Source organism: Nerophis ophidion, linkage group LG15 (genome assembly GCF_033978795.1).
Source record: "Nerophis ophidion isolate RoL-2023_Sa linkage group LG15, RoL_Noph_v1.0, whole genome shotgun sequence".
Classification (NCBI taxonomy): Eukaryota; Metazoa; Chordata; class Actinopteri; order Syngnathiformes; family Syngnathidae; genus Nerophis; species Nerophis ophidion.
The window spans coordinates 674,181-699,180 of record NC_084625.1 but is presented as its reverse complement, the minus strand read 5'-3'; the positions used below and the strand labels follow the sequence as shown (position 1 = coordinate 699,180).

At 43.7% G+C, this 25,000-nt stretch overlaps 3 protein-coding genes across 11 annotated transcripts in view; 2 read left to right on the top strand and 1 right to left on the bottom strand.

Moving 5' to 3' along the window:
• Nucleotides 1-3,678, top strand: part of LOC133569054 (ubiquitin carboxyl-terminal hydrolase 12A) — a 26,177-nt gene extending 22,499 nt beyond the window's left edge. For 7 of the 8 annotated variants that reach the window (XM_061921183.1, XM_061921182.1, XM_061921178.1 and 4 more), the window contains 3 exons: nt 2,424-2,621; nt 2,684-2,762; nt 3,440-3,678. In XM_061921183.1, coding sequence (XP_061777167.1) covers nt 2,424-2,621; nt 2,684-2,762; nt 3,440-3,541 — 379 coding nt within the window. In that variant the 3' untranslated portion in view covers nt 3,542-3,678. The remainder of the gene's footprint in view (nt 1-2,423; nt 2,622-2,683; nt 2,763-3,439) is intronic. The other variant, XM_061921179.1, reaches the window with a different exon arrangement.
• gpr12 (G protein-coupled receptor 12) lies at nt 3,669-17,487 on the top strand. Its single transcript, XM_061921176.1, has 5 exons — nt 3,669-3,796; nt 3,904-3,962; nt 7,645-7,706; nt 9,610-9,768; nt 15,963-17,487. Exons 2-5 carry the CDS (start codon nt 3,929-3,931, stop codon nt 17,004-17,006), a joined length of 1,299 nt encoding a protein of 432 aa, XP_061777160.1. The 5' UTR covers nt 3,669-3,796; nt 3,904-3,928; the 3' UTR covers nt 17,007-17,487.
• Nucleotides 17,488-17,576: 89 nt separating this feature from the next.
• The window catches only part of wasf3b (WASP family member 3b), a 37,809-nt gene continuing 30,385 nt past the window's right edge, over nt 17,577-25,000 (bottom strand). Inside the window, exons 6-9 of one of the 2 annotated variants that reach the window (XM_061921174.1) lie at nt 22,405-22,586; nt 22,111-22,347; nt 21,777-22,045; nt 17,577-19,259 (exon numbers count right to left, since the gene is read on the bottom strand). In XM_061921174.1, the coding sequence (XP_061777158.1) occupies nt 19,102-19,259; nt 21,777-22,045; nt 22,111-22,347; nt 22,405-22,586 (846 nt within the window). In that variant the 3' untranslated portion in view covers nt 17,577-19,101. The remainder of the gene's footprint in view (nt 19,260-21,776; nt 22,046-22,110; nt 22,348-22,404; nt 22,587-25,000) is intronic. The other variant, XM_061921175.1, reaches the window with a different exon arrangement.

Here is a 25,000-nt window from a genome sequence, read left to right as displayed (position 1 = left end):
TGTGTGTTGACACACCTGTGTGTGTCTCAGGATGTGTGTTGTCGACACACCTGTGTGTGTGTCTCAGGATGTGTGTTGTCGACACACCTGTGTGTGTCTCAGGATGTGTGTTGTCGACATCTGTGTGTGTCTATAGATGTGTGTTAACACACCTGTGTGTGTCTCAGGATGTGTGTTGTCAACACACCTGTGTGTGTGTCTCAGGATGTGTGTTGTTGACACACCTGTGTGTGTGTCTCAGGATGTGTGTTGTTGACACACCTGTGTGTGTGTCTCAGGATGTGTGTTGTCAACACACCTGTGTGTATGTGTCTCAGGATGTGTGTTGTTGACACACCTGTGTGTATGTGTCTCAGGATGTGTGTTGTCGACACACCTGTGTGTGTGTCTCAGGATGTGTGTTGTTGACACCTGTGTGTGTGTCTCAGGATGTGTGTTGCCGACACCTGTGTGTGTGTCTCAGGATGTGTGTTGTTGACACACCTGTGTGTGTGTGTGTCTCAGAATGTGTGTTGTCGACACACCTGTGTGTGTGTCTCAGGATGTGTGTTGTCGACACCTGTGTGTGTCTCAGGATGTGTGTTGTCGATACACCTGTGTGTGTGTCTCAGGATGTGTGGTCGATACACCTGTGTGTGTGTGTGTCTCAGGATGTGTGGTCGATACACCTGTGTGTGTGTCTCAGGATGTGTGTTGTCAACACACCTGTGTGTGTGTCTCAAGATGTGTGTTTTTGACACACCTGTGTGTGTGTCTCAGGATGTGTGTTGTCAACACACCTGTGTGTGTGTCTCAGGATGTGTGTTGTTGACACACCTGTGTGTGTGTGTGTCTCAGGATGTGTGTTGTCGACACACCTGTGTGTGTGTCTCAGGATGTGTGTTGTTGACACCTGTGTGTGTGTGTGTGTGTCTCAGGATGTGTGTTGTTGACACCTGTGTGTGTGTGTGTGTGTCTCAGGATGTGTGTTGTCGACACACCTGTGTGTGTGTGTGTCTCAGGATGTGTGTTGTCGACACACCTGTGCGTGTCTCAGGATGTGTGTTGTCGACACACCTGTGTGTGTGTCTCAGGATGTGTGTTGTCGACACACCTGTGTGTGTGTCTCAGGATGTGTGCTGTCGACACACTTGTGTGTGTGTCTCAGGATGTGTGTTGTCGACACACCTGTGTGTGTGTCTCAGGATGTGTGTTGTCGACACACCTGTGTGTGTGTCTCAGGATGTGTGTTGTCGACACACCTGTGTGTGTGTCTCAGGATGTGTGCTGTCGACACACTTGTGTGTGTGTCTCAGGATGTGTGTTGTCGACACACCTGTGTGTGTGTCTCAGGATGTGTGTTGTCGACACACCTGTGTGTGTGTCTCAGGATGTGTGCTGTCGACACACTTGTGTGTGTGTCTCAGGATGTGTGTTGTCGACACACCTGTGTGTGTGTCTCAGGATGTGTGTTGTTGACACACCTGTGTGTGTGTCTCAGGATGTGTGTTGTCGACACACCTGTGCGTGTGTCTCAGGATGTGTGTTGTCGACACACCTGTGTGTGTGTCTCAGGCTGTGTGTTGTTGACACACCTGTGTGTGTGTCTCAGGATGTGTGTTGTCGACACACCTGTGCGTGTGTCTCAGGATGTGTGTTGTCGACACACCTGTGTGTGTGTCTCAGGATGTGTGTTGTCGACACACCTGTGCGTGTCTCAGGATGTGTGTTGTCGACACACCTGTGTGTGTGTCTCAGGATGTGTGTTGTCGACACACCTGTGTGTGTGTCTCAGGATGTGTGTTGCTGACACACCTGTGTGTGTGTGTCTCAGGATGTGTGTTGTTGACACACCTGTGTGTGTGTGTGTCTCAGGATGTGTGTTGTTGACACACCTGTGTGTGTGTGTGTCTCAGGATGTGTGTTGTCGACACACCTGTGTGTGTGTCTCAGGATGTGTGTTGTCGACACACCTGTGTGTGTGTCTTAGGATGTTTGTTGTCGACACACCTGTGTGTGTGTGTCTTAGGATGTTTGTTGTCGACACGCATGTGTGAGTGTTGTCACCACATATCCGTTGATGACACAGGTGTGTGTCTCAGGGTGTTTGTTGACATGTTTGTGTGAATCAGGATGTTGTTTTGTGTTTTTATGTGTGTGTCAGGTTGTTGTTGTGCTGTTTGGGCGTGTGTGTGTCAGGGTGTTGTTGTTGACACTGTGTGTGTATGTGTGTGTGTCAGGGTGTTGTTGTTGACACTGTGTGTGTATGTGTGTGTGTCAGGGTGTTGTTGTTGACACTGTGTGTGTATGTGTGTGTGTCAGGATGTTGTCGTTGACATTGTGTGTGCGTGTGTGTGTGTGTGTGTGCGCCAGGATGTTGACACTGTGTGTGTGTGTGTGTGTGTGTGTGTGTGTGTGTGTGTGTGTGTGTGTGTGTGTGTCAGGATGCGTGTGAAGAAGCTGCCCATGATCCTGGCTCTGCACCTGAAGCGTTTCAAGTACATGGAAAAGCTGCAGCGCTACACCAAGCTGTCCTATCGTGTGGTCTTCCCACTGGAGCTCCGCCTCTTCAACACGTCAGGTGAGGCCACCAACCCTGAGCGTCTGTACGACCTGGTGGCCGTGGTGGTGCATTGTGGGAGGTGTGTGTAGTTGGGGGGCGGGGAAGGCCAGAGAAGATACTAACGTGATGATGTCATCCCAGCGGTCCAAACCGAGGTCACTACATCACCATCATCAAGAGTCACCACTTCTGGCTGCTCTTTGACGACGACATCGTGGAGGTGAGTCACACATCCCTTTCACTTTCACTTTGTCATCACATCACACTCCCTCCTTGCTGCACACCTCCATTACTTTCACTTTCACTTTGTCATCACATCACACTCCCTCCTTGCTGCACACCTCCATCACTTTCACTTTGTCATCACATCACACTCCCTCCTTGCTGCACACCTCCATCACTTTCACTTTCACTTTGTCATCACATCACACTCCCTCCTTGCTGCACACCTCCATTACTTTCACTTTCACTTTGTCATCACATCACACTCCCTCCTTGCTGCACACCTCCATTACTTTCACTTTCACTTTGTCATCACATCACACTCCCTCCTTGCTGCACACCTCCATCACATCACACTCCCTCCTTGCTGCACACCTCCGTTACTTTCACTTTCACTTTGTCATCACATCACACTCCCTCCTTGCTGCACACCTCCATCACTTTCACTTTGTCATCACATCACACTCCCTCCTTGCTGCACACCTCCATCACTTTCACTTTCACTTTGTCATCACATCACACTCCCTCCTTGCTGCATACCTCCATCACTTTCACTTTGTCATCACATCACACTCCCTCCTTGCTGCACACCTCCGTTACTTTCACTTTCACTTTGTCATCACATCACACTCCCTCCTTGCTGCATACCTCCATCACTTTCACTTTGTTGGGCAGAAAATCGAGGCTCAGGCCATCGAGGAATTCTACGGCCTGACGTCAGAGATCTCCAAGAACTCTGAGTCGGGCTACATCCTCTTCTACCAGTCCAGGGACTAGACCATGTGACAGCAAGCCCCGCCCCCCAGATTGTGCTATTTGTATCAAATGCACTTTTGTCAGCGAGCAGGACGATCCTCATCCTCAATTGTTTTCTGTTTTAAAGAAAAACCAATAAAGTTGTCATTCTTCCTGCTGTCAAGACTCCCGGCTGCACCACAGCGCCCCTCAGTGGTGGCACGGCGCCAGTGGGTGGGACACTCCACATTCTGTCCAATCACAGTTGTCCGACAGGGGGTGGAGTTAGTGACTCAGGTGGACCAATCACATGCTTTTCTCTCTGACATGAGGAAGTTGAAGTTGGGCGGCGCCAATAGTAAAAGGTGTGTGAGGTGGTAATATGTTTATGTTTGACTCTACAGGAGAGGGACAAGCGGTAGAAAATGGATGTTTTATGAGGCCTCCAGCAGGCAGGTGTCAGGTAAAGTTCTGTATTTGCTGTTCTGTCCAAAGGAGTTAGTTGGGTGGGACAGAGTCCATTGGACGAGGATTATTTGTGTCAGAGCACACCTGATGTCATAGAACCTCAGGTGTACTGTCTACCTGTCCTGGTGTAGTACCACCCTACTCAGCTACTGTACTCTGAAAAGTACAGATTCTCCATATTTGACTTTTTAACACACATGACATTGCGGCTTTTAGGAGCATGTATGGCAGCGCACACACACAGAGTACTGACAAGCAGACACAGTGTGTAGACAGAAAAGGGAGAATGGACGCATTTTGGGGTAAAAAGTCCAGATAAAGGTGAAGTTCTAACACTTTAACACATGCGGCTAACATCCATCCACAGTGTTTTAGCTACTTCTAAATCACTAATCCTGGTCTCCATGGCAACGAATAAAGTACGTTTCTTACAGGTGTATTTTAACTGGAGGACAAAGAATAGCTAAACATGCTTCACTACACAGGATACAATATCTCACTGACATCCACTGGAAGGATACCAAGGACAATAGTGTATCTAGTCGATACTACTATGATTATGTTGATATTTTTAGCATCACAAAAACTTTTTTTCAAAATTCAATATAATGTTTATAAAGTCAGTAAATCTGTCCTTGGACACATGAGGACTTTGAATATGATCCTGGAACTACTTGGTATCGACATGATCCACACCTAAATGTGTGGTATCATCCAAAACCAATGTCAAGTATCAAAGAAGAGAAGAAGAAGTGATTATTACATTTGAACAGAAGTGTATATAGAACATGTTGAAACAGAAAATAAGCAGATATTAACAGTAAATGAACAAGTAGATTGATAATGCATTCTTACAGTTTGTCCCTCATAATGTGTATAAAATAATAGGTGTATAAATGACACAATATGTTAGTGCAGACTAATTAGGAGTCTTTGTTTGTTTACTTCCTACTAAAAGACAAGTTGTCTAGTATTTGATTGAAGGACTAAAAGACAATAATAAACATATGTTTCATCTACACTAACACTTTTGTTACAATAAAGACATTTTTTTTTGGTTCCTATTGTATCAAAATAATGTTGGTCGTGACAGCAGAATGTTGTTATGTGGACAACCTAGTAACTCATGTCCAACTCTACATTTAGTCTTCATTTATTTAGCAGACATGAGTGGAAGATCTAGAAAGTCTGATTATTACCATGAAGGTGGAGCCTGCCTTGCACAAGTTGAACAACTTAATATTTAATGCTCAATTCTATAGAATATATCTACTGTACTCTACTGTACTCTACTGTACTGTACTGTACTGTACTGTACTGTACTCTACTGTACTCTACTGTACTGGAATAATGCAGGTCTCAATCAAAGATGATGAAGTAGTTGGAGAAGAATGATTGAGTCAGGACTAGTCTACTTTCTACAGGTGATTGAGTCAGGACTAGTCTACTTTCTACAGGTGATTGAGTCAGGACTAGTCTACTTTCTACAGGTGATTGAGTCAGGACTAGTCTACTTTCTACAGGTGATGGAGTCAGGACTAGTCTACTTCCTACAGGTGATTGAGTCAGGACTAGTCTACTTCCTACAGGTGATTGAGTCAGGACTAGTCTACTTTCTACAGGTGATTGAGTCAGGACTAGTCTACTTCCTACAGGTGATTGAGTCAGGACTAGTCTACTTTCTACAGGTGATTGAGTCAGGACTAGTCTACTTCCTACAGGTGATTGAGTCAGGACTAGTCTACTTTCTACAGGTGATTGAGTCAGGACTAGTCTACTTTCTACAGGTGATTGAGTCAGGACTAGTCTACTTCCTACAGGTGATTGAGTCAGGACTAGTCTACTTTCTACAGGTGATGGAGTCAGGACTAGTCTACTTCCTACAGGTGATTGAGTCAGGACTAGTCTACTTTCTACAGGTGATTGAGTCAGGACTAGTCTACTTTCTACAGGTGATGGAGTCAGGACTAGTCTACTTCCTACAGGTGATTGAGTCAGGACTAGTCTACTTTCTACAGGTGATGGAGTCAGGACTAGTCTACTTCCTACAGGTGATTGAGTCAGGACTAGTCTACTTTCTACAGGTGATTGAGTCAGGACTAGTCTACTTTCTACAGGTGATTGAGTCAGGACTAGTCTACTTTCTACAGGTGATTGAGTCAGGACTAGTCTACTTCCTACAGGTGATTGAGTCAGGACTAGTCTACTTTCTACAGGTGATTGAGTCAGGACTAGTCTACTTTCTACAGGTGATTGAGTCAGGACTAGTCTACTTTCTACAGGTGATTGAGTCAGGACTAGTCTACTTTCTACAGGTGATTGAGTCAGGACTAGTCTACTTCCTACAGGTGATTGAGTCAGGACTAGTCTACTTTCTACAGGTGATTGAGTCAGGACTAGTCTACTTTCTACAGGTGATTGAGTCAGGACTAGTCTACTTTCTACAGGTGATTGAGTCAGGACTAGTCTACTTTCTACAGGTGATTGAGTCAGGACTAGTCTACTTTCTACAGGTGATGGAGTCAGGACTAGTCTACTTCCTACAGGTGATTGAGTCAGGACTAGTCTACTTCCTACAGGTGATTGAGTCAGGACTAGTCTACTTCCTACAGGTGATTGAGTCAGGACTAGTCTACTTTCTACAGGTGATGGAGTCAGGACTAGTCTACTTCCTACAGGTGATTGAGTCAGGACTAGTCTACTTTCTACAGGTGATTGAGTCAGGACTAGTCTACTTTCTACAGGTGATTGAGTCAGGACTAGTCTACTTTCTACAGGTGATTGAGTCAGGACTAGTCTACTTTCTACAGGTGATTGAGTCAGGACTAGTCTACTTCCTACAGGTGATTGAGTCAGGACTAGTCTACTTTCTACAGGTGATTGAGTCAGGACTAGTCTACTTTCTACAGGTGATTGAGTCAGGACTAGTCTACTTTCTACAGGTGATTGAGTCAGGACTAGTCTACTTTCTACAGGTGATTGAGTCAGGACTAGTCTACTTCCTACAGGTGATTGAGTCAGGACTAGTCTACTTTCTACAGGTGATTGAGTCAGGACTAGTCTACTTTCTACAGGTGATTGAGTCAGGACTAGTCTACTTTCTACAGGTGATTGAGTCAGGACTAGTCTACTTTCTACAGGTGATGGAGTCAGGACTAGTCTACTTCCTACAGGTGATTGAGTCAGGACTAGTCTACTTTCTACAGGTGATTGAGTCAGGACTAGTCTACTTTCTACAGGTGATTGAGTCAGGACTAGTCTACTTTCTACAGGTGATTGAGTCAGGACTAGTCTACTTTCTACAGGTGATTGAGTCAGGACTAGTCTACTTCCTACAGGTGATTGAGTCAGGACTAGTCTACTTTCTACAGGTGATTGAGTCAGGACTAGTCTACTTTCTACAGGTGATTGAGTCAGGACTAGTCTACTTTCTACAGGTGATTGAGTCAGGACTAGTCTACTTTCTACAGGTGATTGAGTCAGGACTAGTCTACTTTCTACAGGTGATTGAGTCAGGACTAGTCTACTTCCTACAGGTGACTCCACTTGCTGTGAGAAGTCCTACTGAAGGTTGTTTAGAGAAATGTTGTGATGCTTCATCAAATCCAACCTTTATTACTCACCTAAGCCTCATTGTGGTTAGAAGTCACCTGCAGCATCTTCATCTTCATCTTCAGGTGACAACTATGAGTCTTCATCTCAACAGGAACAACATCCTAATGACAGCAGACATTGTACAGTAAGTGATGGTTTATTTTGTTTGTTGGCTCTCACAGTGAGTAATAATCTCTCATGTTGAAATTAATGTCTGCTTCAAATGAGCAAAATACGTAAATATTATGAATGTTACTACATGACATATATACCTACATCATGTATATATGACATGTTATTATGAATGTTACTAGATACTACATATATACTTACATCATGTATATATGACATGTTATTATGAATGTTACTACATGACATATATACTTACATCATGTATATATGACATGTTATTATGAATGTTACTAGATACTACATATATACTTACATCATGTATATATGACATGTTATTATGAATGTTACTAGATACTACATATATACTTACATCATGTATATATTACATGTTATTATGAATGTTACTACATGACATATATACTTACATCATGTATATATGACATGTTATTATGAATGTTACTAGATACTACATATATACTTACATCATGTATATATTACATGTTATTATGAATGTTACTACATGACATATATACTTACATCATGTATATATTACATGTTATTATGAATGTTACTAGATACTACATATATACTTACATCATGTATATATTACATGTTATTATGAATGTTACTACATGACATATATACTTACATCATGTATATATGACATGTTATTATGAATGTTACTAGATACTACATATATACTTACATCATGTATATATGACATGTTATTATGAATGTTACTAGATACTACATATATACTTACATCATGTATATATTACATGTTATTATGAATGTTACTACATGACATATATACTTACATCATGTATATATGACATGTTATTATGAATGTTACTAGATACTACATATATACTTACATCATGTATATATTACATGTTATTATGAATGTTACTACATGACATATATACTTACATCATGTATATATGACATGTTATTATGAATGTTACTAGATACTACATATATACTTACATCATGTATATATTACATGTTATTATGAATGTTACTAGATACTACATATATACTTACATCATGTATATATTACATGTTATTATGAATGTTACTACATGACATATATACTTACATCATGTATATATTACATGTTATTATGAATGTTACTACATGACATATATACTTACATCATGTATATATGACATGTTGTTATGAATGTTACTAGATACTACATATATACTTACATCATGTATATATGACATGTTATTATGAATGTTACTACATGACATATATACTTACATCATGTATATATTACATGTTATTATGAATGTTACTACATGACATATATACTTACATCATGTATATATGACATGTTGTTATGAATGTTACTAGATACTACATATATACTTACATCATGTATATATTACATGTTATTATGAATGTTACTAGATACTACATATATACTTACATCATGTATATATTACATGTTATTATGAATGTTACTAGATACTACATATATACTTACATCATGTATATATTACATGTTATTATGAATGTTACTAGATACTACATATATACTTACATCATGTATATATTACATGTTATTATGAATGTTACTAGATACTACATATATACTTACATCATGTATATATTACATGTTATTATGAATGTTACTACATGACATATATACTTACATCATGTATATATTACATGTTATTATGAATGTTACTAGATACTACATATATACTTACATCATGTATATATTACATGTTATTATGAATGTTACTAGATACTACATATATACTTACATCATGTATATATGACATGTTATTATGAATGTTACTAGATACTACATATATATTATTGTGAATGTTACAATTTAGTGTAGTTGTGTATCAAGATGATAAAGGAACAGCCCCCCCCCCCTCATATATGCCTGCCTCCAACAGGCCATGACTCCACCCCTCTTCTTCGCCAGTCTGCACACCTTCATCATCATCATCATCGCATCCAAGCGAGAGAAAAGCACCTCCCCCCTCCTCCTCCTCCTCCCCCCCCCGCCAACATGGATGCTGCCTGCATGTAAGTCAAGTCTGCGCACACGCAAGGTAAGCTAGCATCTGTCACGTGTGTCACCAACATAACATCCATCATCCACCCATCCTGCATCCATCCTTTCACCCATCCTGCATCCTCTCATCCTCCATCCTTTCATCCATCAAGCCTCCATCTTCCATCCTCCATCCTTTCTCTCTACCACCTTTTTGCTGACGTGGATGATTGTCTCTTTCACATAATACTCAATATTTACATTCATATTTCTAGTACTGTAAGCAGTAACATATAGTAATGTGTACATTCATGCTGTGTAGTATGTGTAGTATAGTAAGCAGTAACATATAGTAATGTGTACATTCACGTTATGTAGTATGTGTAGTATAGTAAGCAGTAACATACTACATATATATATATATATATATATATATATATATATATATATATATATATATATATATATATATATATATATATAGGTATTATGTGTAATAATATTCAGTATTATGTGAAATGATATTTGCTATTATGTGAAACGTTCAGTATTATGGGGAATAATATTTGCTATTATGTGAAATAATATTTGCTATTATGTGAAATAATATTCAGTATTATGTGGAATGATATTTAGTATTACGTGGAATAATATTCAGTATTATGTGGAATAATATTTGGTATTATGTGAAATAATATTCAGTATTATGTGGAATGATATTTAGTATTACGTGGAATAATATTCAGTATTAGGTGGAATAATATTTAGTATTATGTGAAATAATATTTGCTATTATGTGAAATAATATTCAGTATTATGTGGAATGATATTTAGTATTACGTGGAATAATATTCAGTATTATGTGGAATAATATTTGGTATTATGTGAAATAATATTTCATAATATGTTAAATGATATTCAGTTTTATGTGAAATAATATTCAATATTATGTGGATATTATTTTTGTAATAAAGAATAATAAGTTATTATTTCTCTAAGAAGGACTGCAGGCTGTGATTGACAAGCTCCTCCCCCTTATGTCACAACAACACCCGGAATAGGTCCTCTCACTACTACTGGGTTCAAATCCATAACTTGGAAGATCTAGTTTTTTGTTTCACCTCCATCATAGTTCACTGACTACATTTGTATATCAGCAAAAATCAAGTCTTGATAGGTCGGTGGTCGACACTGTGGACTCCTAACACAGGGGTACTGGGTTCGAGTCCCAGTTGGCTTGATATGTAACTTAGGTTCAATATTTTGTTTCACCTCAAACTTAGTTCAATATGACAGGTGTCACCATGACATTAGTGAATGAGACAGACTCTCGTATCAACAACACCCAGGATAGGTCAATGGTTCAGACTGCTGCCTATCTCACGCTGTACTACTGGCTGAGATCTAGTTTCTTGTTTCACCTCTATCATAGTTCACATATTACAATGTATTCTAATAGTAATTTTGTGCCTCACATCGAGAAAGTCCTGGGTTTGATGACGTGTGGAGTTTGCATGTTTAGCAGGGCTCCGGAGTAGCATGCTAACATTAGCTTGCTAGAATGCTATTTTTTGGGCTAGTTTTGCAAGTGTTTAACCTCCAAGTAATATAACTTGACACAAGCGGTAGTAAATGGATGGATGGATGGACTTGTTCAGGATGAAATCTGTCATTGGGGCCCCAAATCAAGTGTGACGAAGACCAAGGAGAGCTGAGTGGTTAAAGGCCTACTGAAGACACTACTAGACACCCCGCAGTCTGATAGTTTGTATATCAATGTTTATATATCAATGTTTATATATCAATGTCCTGTTATTTACCTATTGGCAATAGCAGCAGCAGGTAATAACCTAAAAGTAAACATGAACACAACAAAACAATGTATCTATTTTTGAATCATCATAATGTAAATAATAGACATGAATGAATCAACTGAACCATATTGTTGTCAACCATGATGTGACATTTGATCAAACACTGTGATTTTATCCTAACTTATTACTTTTAGCATTACATTTTATTATCACCATTAATTTATGTCATATAATGTTTTAAATGCGATCAGAATCATTTATAATGTGGCCATGATTCATGGACAAGCATACAAAAAAAGAACATAAACAAAGGTGCTGTTTGAGCCACACATTACATTGAAGCAGAACTACATTAGAGAACTACAAATCCCATCAGCCAAACCAGGAAGTAAAGTGCCGGTATTTTCGAACTCAAGCCCAGAATAAACGTAGGATCACTGAAATTGACAAAACTCTAATACAACATATTTCAATCCGCACATTACTGTGCTTGTAACCTTTAACTTCATCATTTTGCCGATGTCGTTGAAAAGTTAAAAGAGTGCGTGTTTGTCAAACAGCCAGCCGCACAACAAACAAGAAAGGAAGCGAGCAAACATGGATTTTAAACAATAGTTCAGTTGATCTGACCAAGAAAAGCGGACATAAAATGTTCTTACCAGTGTAGTATGTCGGTGATGAAGCACGCCGTCTTTTACCAAACAAACTATGACGCCATTTTTTAAAAGCGACCTAAGTAGTCACATGACCGTGGTAGCCACGCCCATCTTGAAACTCCCAAGCAAGCCCGCCATAAATACATATACACATCATAAATACACATAGTAAATACAACAATCAATGATGAAATATTAACATTGCAACACAGGCCAATACGGCCTTTTTTGTTTACTAAATTGCAATTTTAAATTTCCCGCGAAGTGTCCTGTTGAAAACATCGTGTAATGATGACGTGTACACGTGACGTCACGGGCTGTTATGAATATGAGCGCTGCACACACACACAGCTAAAAGTCGTCTGCTTTAATCACATAATTACACAGTATTTTGGACATCTGTGATGCTGAATTTTTTGCAAGTTGTTCAATTAATATTGGAGAAGTCAAAGTAGAAAGATGGAGTTTGGAAGCTTTAGCCTTTACCCACACAAACACACGGTGATTCTTTGTTAAAATTCCCAGAGGTGAAACTTTACTATGGATCAGAGCGGTCAAGCGAACATGGATCCCGACCACTTGTCAACCAGCAGTTTTCGGTGAGAAAATTATGGTAAAAAGTCGCCACTTACCGGATATCAGCTGAGCTTGGGCCGTCCATACAACTGCCGTCGACTTCCATCAGACACTGGCGTCAACACACCCGTGGACACACACCTCCAACTATCAGGTAATATTTAACTCACTAAAACACTAGCAACACAATAGAAAGATAAAGGATTTCCCAGAATTATCCTAGTAAATGTGTCTAAAAACATCTGAATCCGTCCCAATGCAATCGCCTTTTTTTTTTAACTTGAATTTTTTTTTTCTAGTCCATCGCTATCAATATCCTCAAACACAAATCTTTTGTCCTCGCTCAAATTAATGGGGTTAATTGTCGTTTTCTCGGTCCGAACAGCACTTTTTGTTGGAGGCTCCCATTAAAAACAATGTGAGGACGTGAGGAGCCCTCACACATGTGACGTCATCAACATGTGACGTCAACGTGTGACGTCATCAACATGTGACGTCAACGTGTGACGTCATCAACATGTGACGTCATCGACGTGTGACATCATCAACATGTGACGTCATCAACATGTGACGTCATCAACATGTGACGTCATCAATATGTGACATCATCAACATGTGACGTCATCGTCTGCGACTTCCGGTACAGGCAAGACTTTTTTCTTAGTGAGCAAAAGTTGCCAACTTTATGGTGGATGTTCTCTACTAAATCCTTTCATCAAAAATATGTCAATATGGGGAAATGATGAAGTATGACACACAGAATGGAGCTGCTGTCCCCCTTTAAATAAGAACATCTCATTTCAGTAGGACTTTAAATGCATAGAGCTAGCTCCTGAAGTCCCAGTCAGGTCTCTGAAAGTCTGTGAGACGTCACGCCTTCTGTGAGACGTCACACACTCTGTGAGACGTCACACACTCTGTGAGACGTCACACACTCTGTGAGACGTCTCACATTCCCCCCACAGACTGAAGCTAAGTGCCCAACTAACTTATAGGTCAAAAGTTAAGTATGCTAATACTAGTCTGTAGTCCAAGGTTAACCTTGGGGGTTAGATCCTCCTGTGTAAAGTTGCTCAGTGGACCATCCTAGGACCTGGACTGGCTGGGCGGGAACATGAATAATTAATCATTGTGGGCGTTGACCAGTCAGCTCTGACAACTACAATTGGTTAATGAACATAATACAAAAATGAATTAATTTAGAATTGGTTAATAAACATAGAGGTCGGTATTTTGTTAATAAAACTAATTGTAATTGATTAATAAAACAAAGCTAATGATTAGCATCTTGTTTTAAATTTAAAAGTACATTCAAGATTGTTTATTAACCAATTCCATATATAATTTTTTGGGGTTAACCAATTACAATCATTTAATTAACCAACCAAATAGTCAATTGACCAATTGTAGTTGTCAGACCCAGGAGAGCTAATTGGTCAACGCCCACAATGATTAATTATTCATGTTCCCACCCATCTAGTCCATCCACAAGTCTACTTATATGACTCTGGGGTAAACACTTACAACACTAGCAAGCTAATGTTAGCATATGTATTTGAACTCAATAGTACTGAGTGCGAGGCAGCAGTCTGAACAATTGACCTATCCTGGGTGTTGTTGATACGAGAGTCTGTCTCATTTACTGTCATGGTAACACCTGTCGTAGTAAACTTAGTTTGAGGGGAAACAAAATGTTGAACCTAAGTTACATATCAAACCAAATGGGACTTGAACCCAGTACTCCTGTATTGGGAGCCCACTGTGTCGACCATTGACCTATCAAGACTTGATTTTTGCTGATATACAAATGTAATCAGTGAACCAGGATGGAGGTGAAACAAAAAACTATATCATCCAAGTTATGGATTGAAGCCAGTAGTACTGAGTGAGAGGCAGCAGTCTGAACCGTGGACCTATCCTGGGTGTTGTTGAGACATACCATGTCAATCACAATCTGCAGGCCTTCTTAGAGAACTAATAACTTATTATTATTCTTTATATAGGAATATTATCCACATAATACTAAATATTATTTCACATACTAAAAACTATTTCACAAAATACTGAATATTATGTGTGTGAATGTGGAAATAGTGTCAAAGCCATGTGAGGACTTTGAAGGTAAAAAAGCACTGTACAAGAAAAAGGTTAAGGTAGCAAAGATACGCACACACGCACACACACGCACACACACACACACACACACACACACACACACACACACACACACACACACACACTAGGTGTGGGGAAATTATTCTCTGCATTTGACCCATCACCCTTGATCACCCCCTGGGAGGTGAGGGGAGCAGTGAGCAGCAGTGGTGGCCATGATAAACCATTTAACAAAAATAACCGATTTAAAAAGAATAACCCATTCAACAAAAATGACCCAATTGACAAGAAAAAACAATTTAACAAGAATAACCAATGTAACAACAACCCATTTGACAAGAATAACCCATTTGACAATAATAACCCAATTAACAAGTACAACCTATTTGACAAGTACAACCCATTTAACAAGAATAACCCATTCAAAATGAATAACCCAATTAACAAGAATAACCCATTTGACAATAATAACCCAATTAACAAGTACAACCAATTTAACAAGAATAACCCAATTTAAAAGAATAACCCATTTAACAAAAAATAACCGATTTTAAAAAGAATAACCCATTCAACAAAAATGACCCATTTTACAAGAATAACCCATTTGACAAGAAAAAACAATTGAACAAGAATAACCCATTCAAAATGAATAACCCATTTAACAAGAATAACCCATTTGACAAGAAAAAACAATTTAACAAGAATAACCAATTTAACAATAACCCATTTGACAAGAATAACTCATTTAACAAGAATAACCCATTTGACAAGAATAACCCAATTAACAAGTACAACCTATTTGAAAAGTACAACCCATTTAACAAGAATAACCCATTCATCAAGAACCCATTTGAGAAGAATAACCAATTTAACAAGAATAATCCAATTTAAAAGAATAACCCATTTAACAAGAATAACCCCAATTTAAAAGAATAACCCATTTAACAAGAATAACCCATTAGACAAGAATAACCCATTAGACAAGAATAACCCATTAGACAAGAATAACCCATTTAACAAGAATAACCCATTTAACAAGAATAAAGGAATGAAAAGGGGCAAAAGGACTTGTTTGTGCACTCTTCATGCAGACGGGGGTCACGATGAGCCAAGAGCCGGCGAGCGCCCCCAGCTGGCTGATCTTCGACCCCACAGCCTGGGCCAGCGGAGGCGGGGGTCCGACGGACAACGCCAGCACGGCGGCGGGCACCTTCCCCCCGGAGGAGTCGCTGTTGCCCCGCCAGCCGCCTCCGCCCGTCAACCCGTGGGACGTGGTCCTGTGCACGTCCGGCACCCTGATCGCCTGCGAGAACGCGCTGGTGGTCCTGGTCATCTGGCAGAACCCGGCGCTGCGAGCCCCCATGTTCCTGCTGATCGGCAGCCTGGCCTTGGCCGACTTGCTGGCCGGCTTGGGTCTGGTGCTTCACTTCACCTGCGCCTACCTGCTGCGCTCCGACTCCGCCCAGCTGCTGACCGTAGGTCTGGTGGTGGCGTCCTTCTCCGCCTCCGTCTTCAGCCTGCTGGCCATCACCATCGACCGCTACCTGTCGCTCTACTACGCTCTCACATACAACTCGGAGCGCACGGCGGCGTTCACCTACACCATGTTGCTGCTGCTGTGGACTCTGTCGCTGGGTCTGGGCCTGCTGCCCGTCACCGGCGTCAACTGCCTGGCGCAGGAGGCGGCGTGCAGCGTGGTGCGCCCGCTGACCAAGAACAACGTGGCCGTGCTGTCCGTCTCCTTCCTGCTGCTCTTCGGCCTCATGCTGCAGCTCTACGTGCAGATCTGCAAGATCGTCATGCGCCACGCCCACCAGATCGCCCTGCAGCACCACTTCCTGGCCGCCACGCCGCACTACGTCACCACGCGCAAGGGCGTGTCCACGCTGGCCATCATCCTGGGGACCTTCGCCGCCTGCTGGATGCCCTTCACCGTCTACTCGCTCATCGCCGACTACACCTACCCGCCGCTTTACACCTACGCCACGCTAGTGCCCGCCACCTACAACTCCGTCATCAACCCGCTCATCTACGCCTTCCGCAACCAGGAGATCCAGAAGGCGCTGTGGTTGGTGTGTTGCGGCTGCGTCCCCGCCGGCGTGGCCCGCCGGGCACGGACTCCGAGCGACGTCTGACCGCCTCGACCCGACCTTTTCCTGCCCGGAGGGGGTGGGTCCGCGCGGGAGTGTTGCTGGGCGACAGAGCGGACGGCCGCCATTTTTCTCGTCACCGAGGTTTTGCCTCTCGTCTTCCTCGCCGGACGCGGTGCATGCTTCCCCCGCCCTCCCCCGGTCTGGTGCCACGCCCCTCCGGTGCTCTGCGGGGGCTGCGTCACCTTCAAAGCTTCCGCCCTCGGCGCGGCTTGCAACTAAAAATAGATCAGCAGGTCCTCCGCACACGGAGACCAGAAAAATGGTGGATTTTTACTGGAGTCTTACGTTTGCACGTCTTTGGCACACCCAGGTTGTAAGAGCATGTCGTGTACTTCTTAAAGGGACATGCACTTTGTCTGGGGGATGATGACAACTATGATGAAGGTGCACAAGTCTAACACACATTGTGTGTGTGTGTGTGTGTTGCTCGGTTCTTCTTCTTGACTTTCTAGTAAAAGCAAAAGTACACAACTGGACTCTTTCCTTCTTTCCTGCTGTTGCCATGGAAACCCCGCCCTCAGACAGGGAGGTGTAGTGTGAGTGAGGAGACTCTTCATCCTCCATCTGTTTAATTCCTCTCTGGGTCAAAGGTCAGCCTACACACATGGCTAAAAGGGAAGTTCCAACACTGGCAACATGACAGGTGTGATAATACAGGTGTGGTATTAAAGGTGTGTTATTACATAAGGTGAATCTTGCAGGAAGTGCTCACAATTACACTATATTCTATAAACAAACAGCAAGTATCACTTCTTGCCTCCGTCAGTCGGACCGATCGTTGTCCTGTCAGTCAAACCAACCGTCAGTCGGACCAATCGTCCTTCGTCAGTCGGACTAATCGTTGTCCTCTGTCAGTCGGACCAACAGTCAGTCGGACAGATCGCTGTCGACTGTCAGTCAGACCAATCGCCAACGGTCAGTCAGACCAATCGTTTTTTGCCGTCAGTCAGAGCAAGTCAGTCAGACAAATCGTTGTCGACTGTCAGTCGCACCAAACGTTGTTCGCTGTCAGTCGGATCAACAGTCAGTCAGACCGACCGTCAGTTGGACCAATTGTTGTCCTCCGTCAGTCGCACCAATCGTTATCCTCCGTCAGTTGGACCAATCGTCCACGGTCAGTCGGACCAATCGTTGTTCGCTGTCAGTCGGATCAACAGTCAGTCAGACCGACTGTCAGTTGGACTAATTGTTGTCCTCCGTCAGTCGCACCAATCGTTATCCTCCGTCAGTTGGACCAATCGTCCACGGTCAGTCGGACCAATCGTTGTTCGCTGTCAGTCGGATCAACAGTCAGTCAGACCGACTGTCAGTTGGACTAATTGTTGTCCTCCGTCAGTCGCACCAATCGTTATCCTCCGTCAGTTGGACCAATCGTCCACGGTCAGTCGGACCAATCGTTGTTCGCTGTCAGTCGGATCATCAGTCAGTCAGATCGACCGTCAGTTGGACCAATTGTTGTCCTTCGTCAGTCGGACCAATTGTCCTCCGTCAATCAGACCAAGAGTCAGTCAGACCGACAGTCAGTCGGACCAATCGTTGTCCTGCGTCAGTCGGACCAACTGTCAATCGGACCAATCATTGTCCTCCATCAGTCGGACCAACCGTCAGTTAGACCAACAGTCAGTCGGACCAATTATTGTCCCCAAGGAGTTGGACCAACCGTCAGTGAAACCGACAGTCAGTCGGACCGACCGTCAGTCGGACCAATCGTTGTCCTCCGTCAGTCGGATCAACCGTCAGTTGGACCAATCTTCCTCCGTCAGTAAGACCAACAGTCAGTCAGACCAATCGTTGTCCTGCATTAGTCAGACCAACTGTCAGTTGGACCAATCGTCCTCCTTCAGTCGGACCAACAGTCAGTCAGTCGGACCAACAGTCAGTCGGACGGACAGTCAGTCGGACCAATCGTTGTACTCCGTCAGTCGGACCAACAGTCAGTCGGACCGACCGTCACTCGGACCAATCATTGTCGACAGCCAGTCGGACCAATTCTTGTCCTCCAGGAGTTGGACCAACCGTCAGTCGGACCAACAAGTCAGTCAGACCAATTGTTGTCCTCTGTCAGTCGGGCCAATGGTCAGTCGGACCAATCGTTGTCCTCCAGCTCCGACTCTTCCTCAGAATCAGAGTATTCCACAGCAATGCGGCGAGACAAGATGGTGGCCACGTCGTTGCCCACAGGTTCCCTCTTGGCCTGCTGCTCCTGCTGCTCCTGCACCTTCTTCAGCTGGATGCCTGCATCGAGTACATCACAGGTACATCATCAAGTAAATCACAAGTACATCATCAAGTACATTATAAGAAACTCATGAGTACATCATGAAGTACATGATTAGTACATCACCATCGTCAAGTACTTAATAAGTACATCACCATTGTCAAGTACATCATCACAATCATTAAGTAAATCATCACAATCATCAAGTAAATCATAAGTACTTCATCATAAGTACATCATCGAGTACTTCATAATTAACTCATCAGTACATCAACACAGTCATCAATTAAATCATCACCATCGTCACAATCATTAAGTATATCATCACCATCGTCACAATCAAGGACATCATCCTTATCGTCACAATCAAGTAAATTATCACAATTGTGAAGTACATAATCACAATCATCAAGTACATCATCACCCTCGTAACTATGTCGTGGAAATTTCTTTGAAGACGATCCTTTAGTGACAATTTTAAAATGATTTATTAAAGTAACAAACAATAACAAGCTTTGCAAAGCGAGACCAAACCAGAACGACACATCCGTTGGTTCCAGCTTGTTCTAACTCCTTTAGAACTTGACATGACTATTCTACATTCTCAGAAGTCCCACCCTCCATGCTCATTTACATACAGTACACCAGTGGAATGAATACCCAAAGTCCTGTGAAGAAGGAGAGGGTGTCGTTTGCCCAGAAGGGGAGGGGGGGGGGGGGGGGTCGGACCAACCATCAGTCGGACCAACTATGTTACATCCTGCAACAATGTTACATCCATCCATCCGGTAGAAAACGGATGGATGGATTAAAATGCACAAGAATGTTTTATATTTGAACGTCATTTTTATCACTGTGATTGCCAGCGGAATTATTCATTATTTATCGCTGTGTTTTTCAACCACTGTGCCGTGGCACACTAGTGTGCTGTGGGAGATGATGTAATTTCACCTAATTGGGATGAAAATATTTTTTGCAAACCTGTAACTATAATTCAAAAAGGTGCTGTTGTTGAGTGTCTGTGCTGTCCAGAGCACAGCAGAGTAACCGTGTAATACTCTTCCATATCAGTAGGTGGCAGCAGGGAGCTAATTGCTTTGTAGATGTGGGGAACTTGGTATGACGTGATCACAATATGCGGGAGGCAGCGTTTAGGTAACAAAGTATCCAACACTTAAACCAAAAATAAACAAAAGGAGAGTGCCGCTAAGAAAAGGCATTGAAGCAAAACAAAACTAAAACTGAACTGGCTGCAAAGTAAATAAAAACAGAATGCTGGACGACAGCATAGACTTGCAGCGTGTGGAGCAGACGGCGTCCACAAAGTACATCCGTACACGGCATGACAATCAACAAAGTCCACACAAAGAACGAGTGCGTCCGCACAACTAAAATTCCGGTAGCCTTGATTGCGAAAACAAAGCAAGGTGTGGGGAACAACATTCAAGGAAGACATGAAACTGTTACAGGGAAGTAGCAAGAAAAAAGGTGGAGCCAACAAAATAGGAGCACAAGTCACAGGAAAAGCCCAGAAAAGTCCAAATAAGTTATGGTGTGATGTGACACTACACCTACCTTGAGACAAGAGCTATAGTAAGGCATGTATGGTTATGGTTTGAATTCATATCCGACAATTGCGAGAACGACTTTTTATTGTCAGTATCAGCTCCTGATTTTCATTTTTTTATGTTTTCTGCTGGTGGTTTGCCTCTGAATGTTTTCAATTAAAAACATGTGGCTTGGCTCAGAAAAGGTTGAAAAAGACTGACTTATGGTGGTAAGCAACGCCAGCTAAGATTTGTCTGAGACAAAGGTGCAGTCATCATTTGTCTGAGACAAAGGTGCAGTCATCATTTGTCTGAGACAAAGGTGCAGTCAACATTTGTCTGAGACAAAGGTGCAGTCATCATTTGTCTGAGACAAAGGTGCAGTCATCATTTGTCTGAGACAAAGGTGCAGTCATCATTTGTCTGAGACAAAGGTGCAGTCATCATTTGAATGAGACAAAGGTGCAGTCATCATTTGTCTGAGACAAAGGTGCAGTCATCATTTGAATGAGACAAAGGTGCAGTCATCATTTGTCTGAGACAAAGGTGCAGTCATCATTTGTCTGAGACAAAGGTGCAGTCATCATTTGTCTGAGACAAAGGTGCAGTCATCATTTGTCTGAGACAAAGGTGCAGTCATCATTTGTCTGAGACAAAGGTGCAGTCATCATTTGTCTGAGACAAAGGTGCAGTCATCATTTGTCTGAGACAAAGGTGCAGTCATCATTTGTCTGAGACAAAGGTGCAGTCATCATTTGTCTGAGACAAAGGTGCAGTCATCATTTGTCTGAGACAAAGGTGCAGTCATCATTTGTCTGAGACAAAGGTGCAGTCATCATTTGTCTGAGACAAAGGTGCAGTCATCATTTGTCTGAGACAAAGGTGCAGTCATCAAAAGAGTCACATCTGGCTCTGCAGCCATAGGTTCTCTACCCCTGGTCTAGAGTCTAGACCACAGTCCTCACCATGAAGACAAGACAGACTTACCCATACGAATGGCCGCCAGCAGGTCACTGCGGGCGTCATTGAGCACGCTGCCCTCCATCTTGTGGGCACCGGCTGGCACGGGGGGTGGCGGGGGACCAGGAGGCGGTGGCACAGCCTGGTGTGGTGCAAGGGGGGCATAGGCCCCGCTGCCAACCATGGGCCCAGGAGACACAGGACCTCCAGGTGGTGAGGCGAAGGCGGTCTGGGCAGAGGGGATGAGTGGGGCGGGGGGCGGGGGCGGTGGTCCTGTGTTGGCATAGCCCTCCATGCTGGAACACAAAGACAAGTCAGTTCCTGGCAGCATCCACTAGATGGCAGCAGGACACCAGCAGACCTGTAGTCCATGGGCGGGAGGGACGCCGAGCCCCCATTCATGGCCTCCACGGGTGGAGGAGGCAGCGCCGCCTGGTGGTGGGTGCGGCCCAGCGTGGCCCCCTGGTAAGCCACGCCCCTTCCCCTTCCAGCGCCAGGGGCGTGGCCCATGTGTGCTGCCAGGACGCTAGGCGGGGGGCCCGAGTAGGTGTGGGCGTGGCCGGCGTGGTTCAAGGCGTTGGCGTAGTGGTCTCCAACCCTGATGGAGGACAGGGCATCAGACCTTAACCACGCTGCAGGTGACTTGCTGTCCTACCTGTTCTCTGGAGACAGCGAGCCCTCAGAGGAGGCCCCCCGGTCTCTGTGGATGGTGTGGCGGTGGTCCGGCCTCAGCTCCTTGTCCAGAGCCATCATGTTCCACTCCTGTCTGCGGTTCCTGGCCTTGCGCACCTTCTTCACCTCCCTCTGCAGCGTGCCGTCCACACCGCGCCTCTGCTCCTGCCACACACCTGCGTGTCACCTTTTCATCTGACCACACACCTGCGTGTCACCTTTTCATCTGACCACACACCTGCGTGTCACCTTTTCATCTGACCACACACCTGCGTGTCACCTTTTCATCTGACCACACACCTGCGTGTCACCTTTTCATCTGACCACACACCTGCGTGTCACCTTTTCATCTGACCACACACCTGCGTGTCACCTTTTCATCTGATCACACACCTGCATGTCACCTTTTCATCTGACCACACACCTGCGTGTCACCTTTTCATCTGATCACACACCTGCGTGTCACCTTTTCATCTGACCACACACCTGCGTGTCACCTTTTCATCTGACCACACACCTGCATGTCACCTTTTCATCTGACCACACACCTGCGTGTCACCTTTTCATCTGACCACACACCTGCATGTCACCTTTCCCTCTGACCACACACCTGCATGTCACCTTTTCACCGGACCACACACCTGCATGTCATCTGACTGACCGACCACACACCTGCATGTCACCTTTCCCTCTGACCACACACCTGCATGTCACCTTTTCATCTGACCACACACCTGCATGTCACCTTTTCATCTGACCACACACCTGCGTGTCACCTTTTCATCTGACCACACACCTGCATGTCACCTTTTCATCTGACCACACACCTGCGTGTCACCTTTTCATCTGACCACACACCTGCGTGTCACCTTTTCATCTGACCACACACCTGCATGTCACCTTTCCCTCTGACCACACACCTGCATGTCACCTTTTCACCGGACCACACACCTGCATGTCATCTGACTGACCGACCACACACCTGCATGTCACCTTTCCCTCTGACCACACACCTGCATGTCACCTTTTCATCTGACCACACACCTGCATGTCACCTTTTCATCTGACCACACACCTGCGTGTCACCTTTTCATCTGATCACACACCTGCATGTCACCTTTTCATCGGACCACACACCTGCATGTCATCTGACTGACCGACCACACCCCTGCATGTCACCTTTCCCTCTGACCACACACCTGCGTGTCACCTTTCCCTCTGACCACACACCTGCGTGTCACCTTTTCATCTGACCACACACCTGCATGTCACCTTTTCACCAGACCACACACCTGCATGTCACCTTTTCATCTGACCACACACCTTTATGTCACCTTTTCATCTGACCACACACCTGCGTGTCACCTTTTCATCTGACCACACACCTGCGTGTCACCTTTTCATTCGACCACACACCTGCATGTCACCTTTTCATCTGACCACACACCTGCATGTCACCTTTTCATCTGACCACACACCTGCGTGTCACCTTTTCATCTGACCACACACCTGCATGTCACCTTTTCATCTGACCACACACCTGCATGTCCCCTTTTCATCTGACCACACACCTGCATGCCACCTTTTCATCTGACCACACACCTGCGTGTCACCTTTTCATCTGACCACACACCTGTATGTCACCTTTTCATCGGACCACACACCTGCGTGTCACCTTTTCATCTGACCACACACCTGCGTGTCACCTTTTCATCTGACCACACACCTGCATGTCATCTGACTGACCGACCACACACCTGCATGTCACCTTTCCCTCTGACCACACACCTGCATGTCATCTGACTGACCACACACCTGCATGTCATCTGACCACATACCTTTATATCACCTTTTTACCTGACCACACCTTTGTGTCACCTTTTCATCTGACCACACACCTTTATGTTACCTTTTCACCTGACCACACACCTTTATGTCATCTGACCATACCTTTATATCACATTTTCACCTGACCACACACCTTTATGTCATCTGACCATATACCTTTATATCACCTTTTTACCTGACCACACACTTTTGTGTCACCTTTTCATCTGACCACACACCTTTGTATCACCTTTTTACCTGACCACACACCTGCATGTCACCTTTTCACCTGACCACACACCTTTATGTCACCTTTTCATCTGACCACACACCTTTATGTCACCTTTTCACCAGACCACACACCTTTATGTCACCTTTTCACCAGACCACACACCTTTATGTCACCTTTTCATCTGACCACACACCTTTATGTCACCTTTTCATCTGACCACACACCTTTATGTCACCTTTTCATCCGACCACACACCTTTATGTCACCTTTTCACCAGACCACACACCTTTATATCACCTTTTCACCTGACCACACACCTTTATGTCACCTTTTCATCTGACCACACACCTTTATGTCACCTTTTCACCTGACCACACACCTGCATGTCACCTTTTCATCTGACCACACACCTTTATGTCACCTTTTCACCAGACCACACACCTTTATGTCACCTTTTCACCAGACCACACACCTTTATGTCACCTTTTCATCTGACCACACACCTTTATGTCACCTTTTC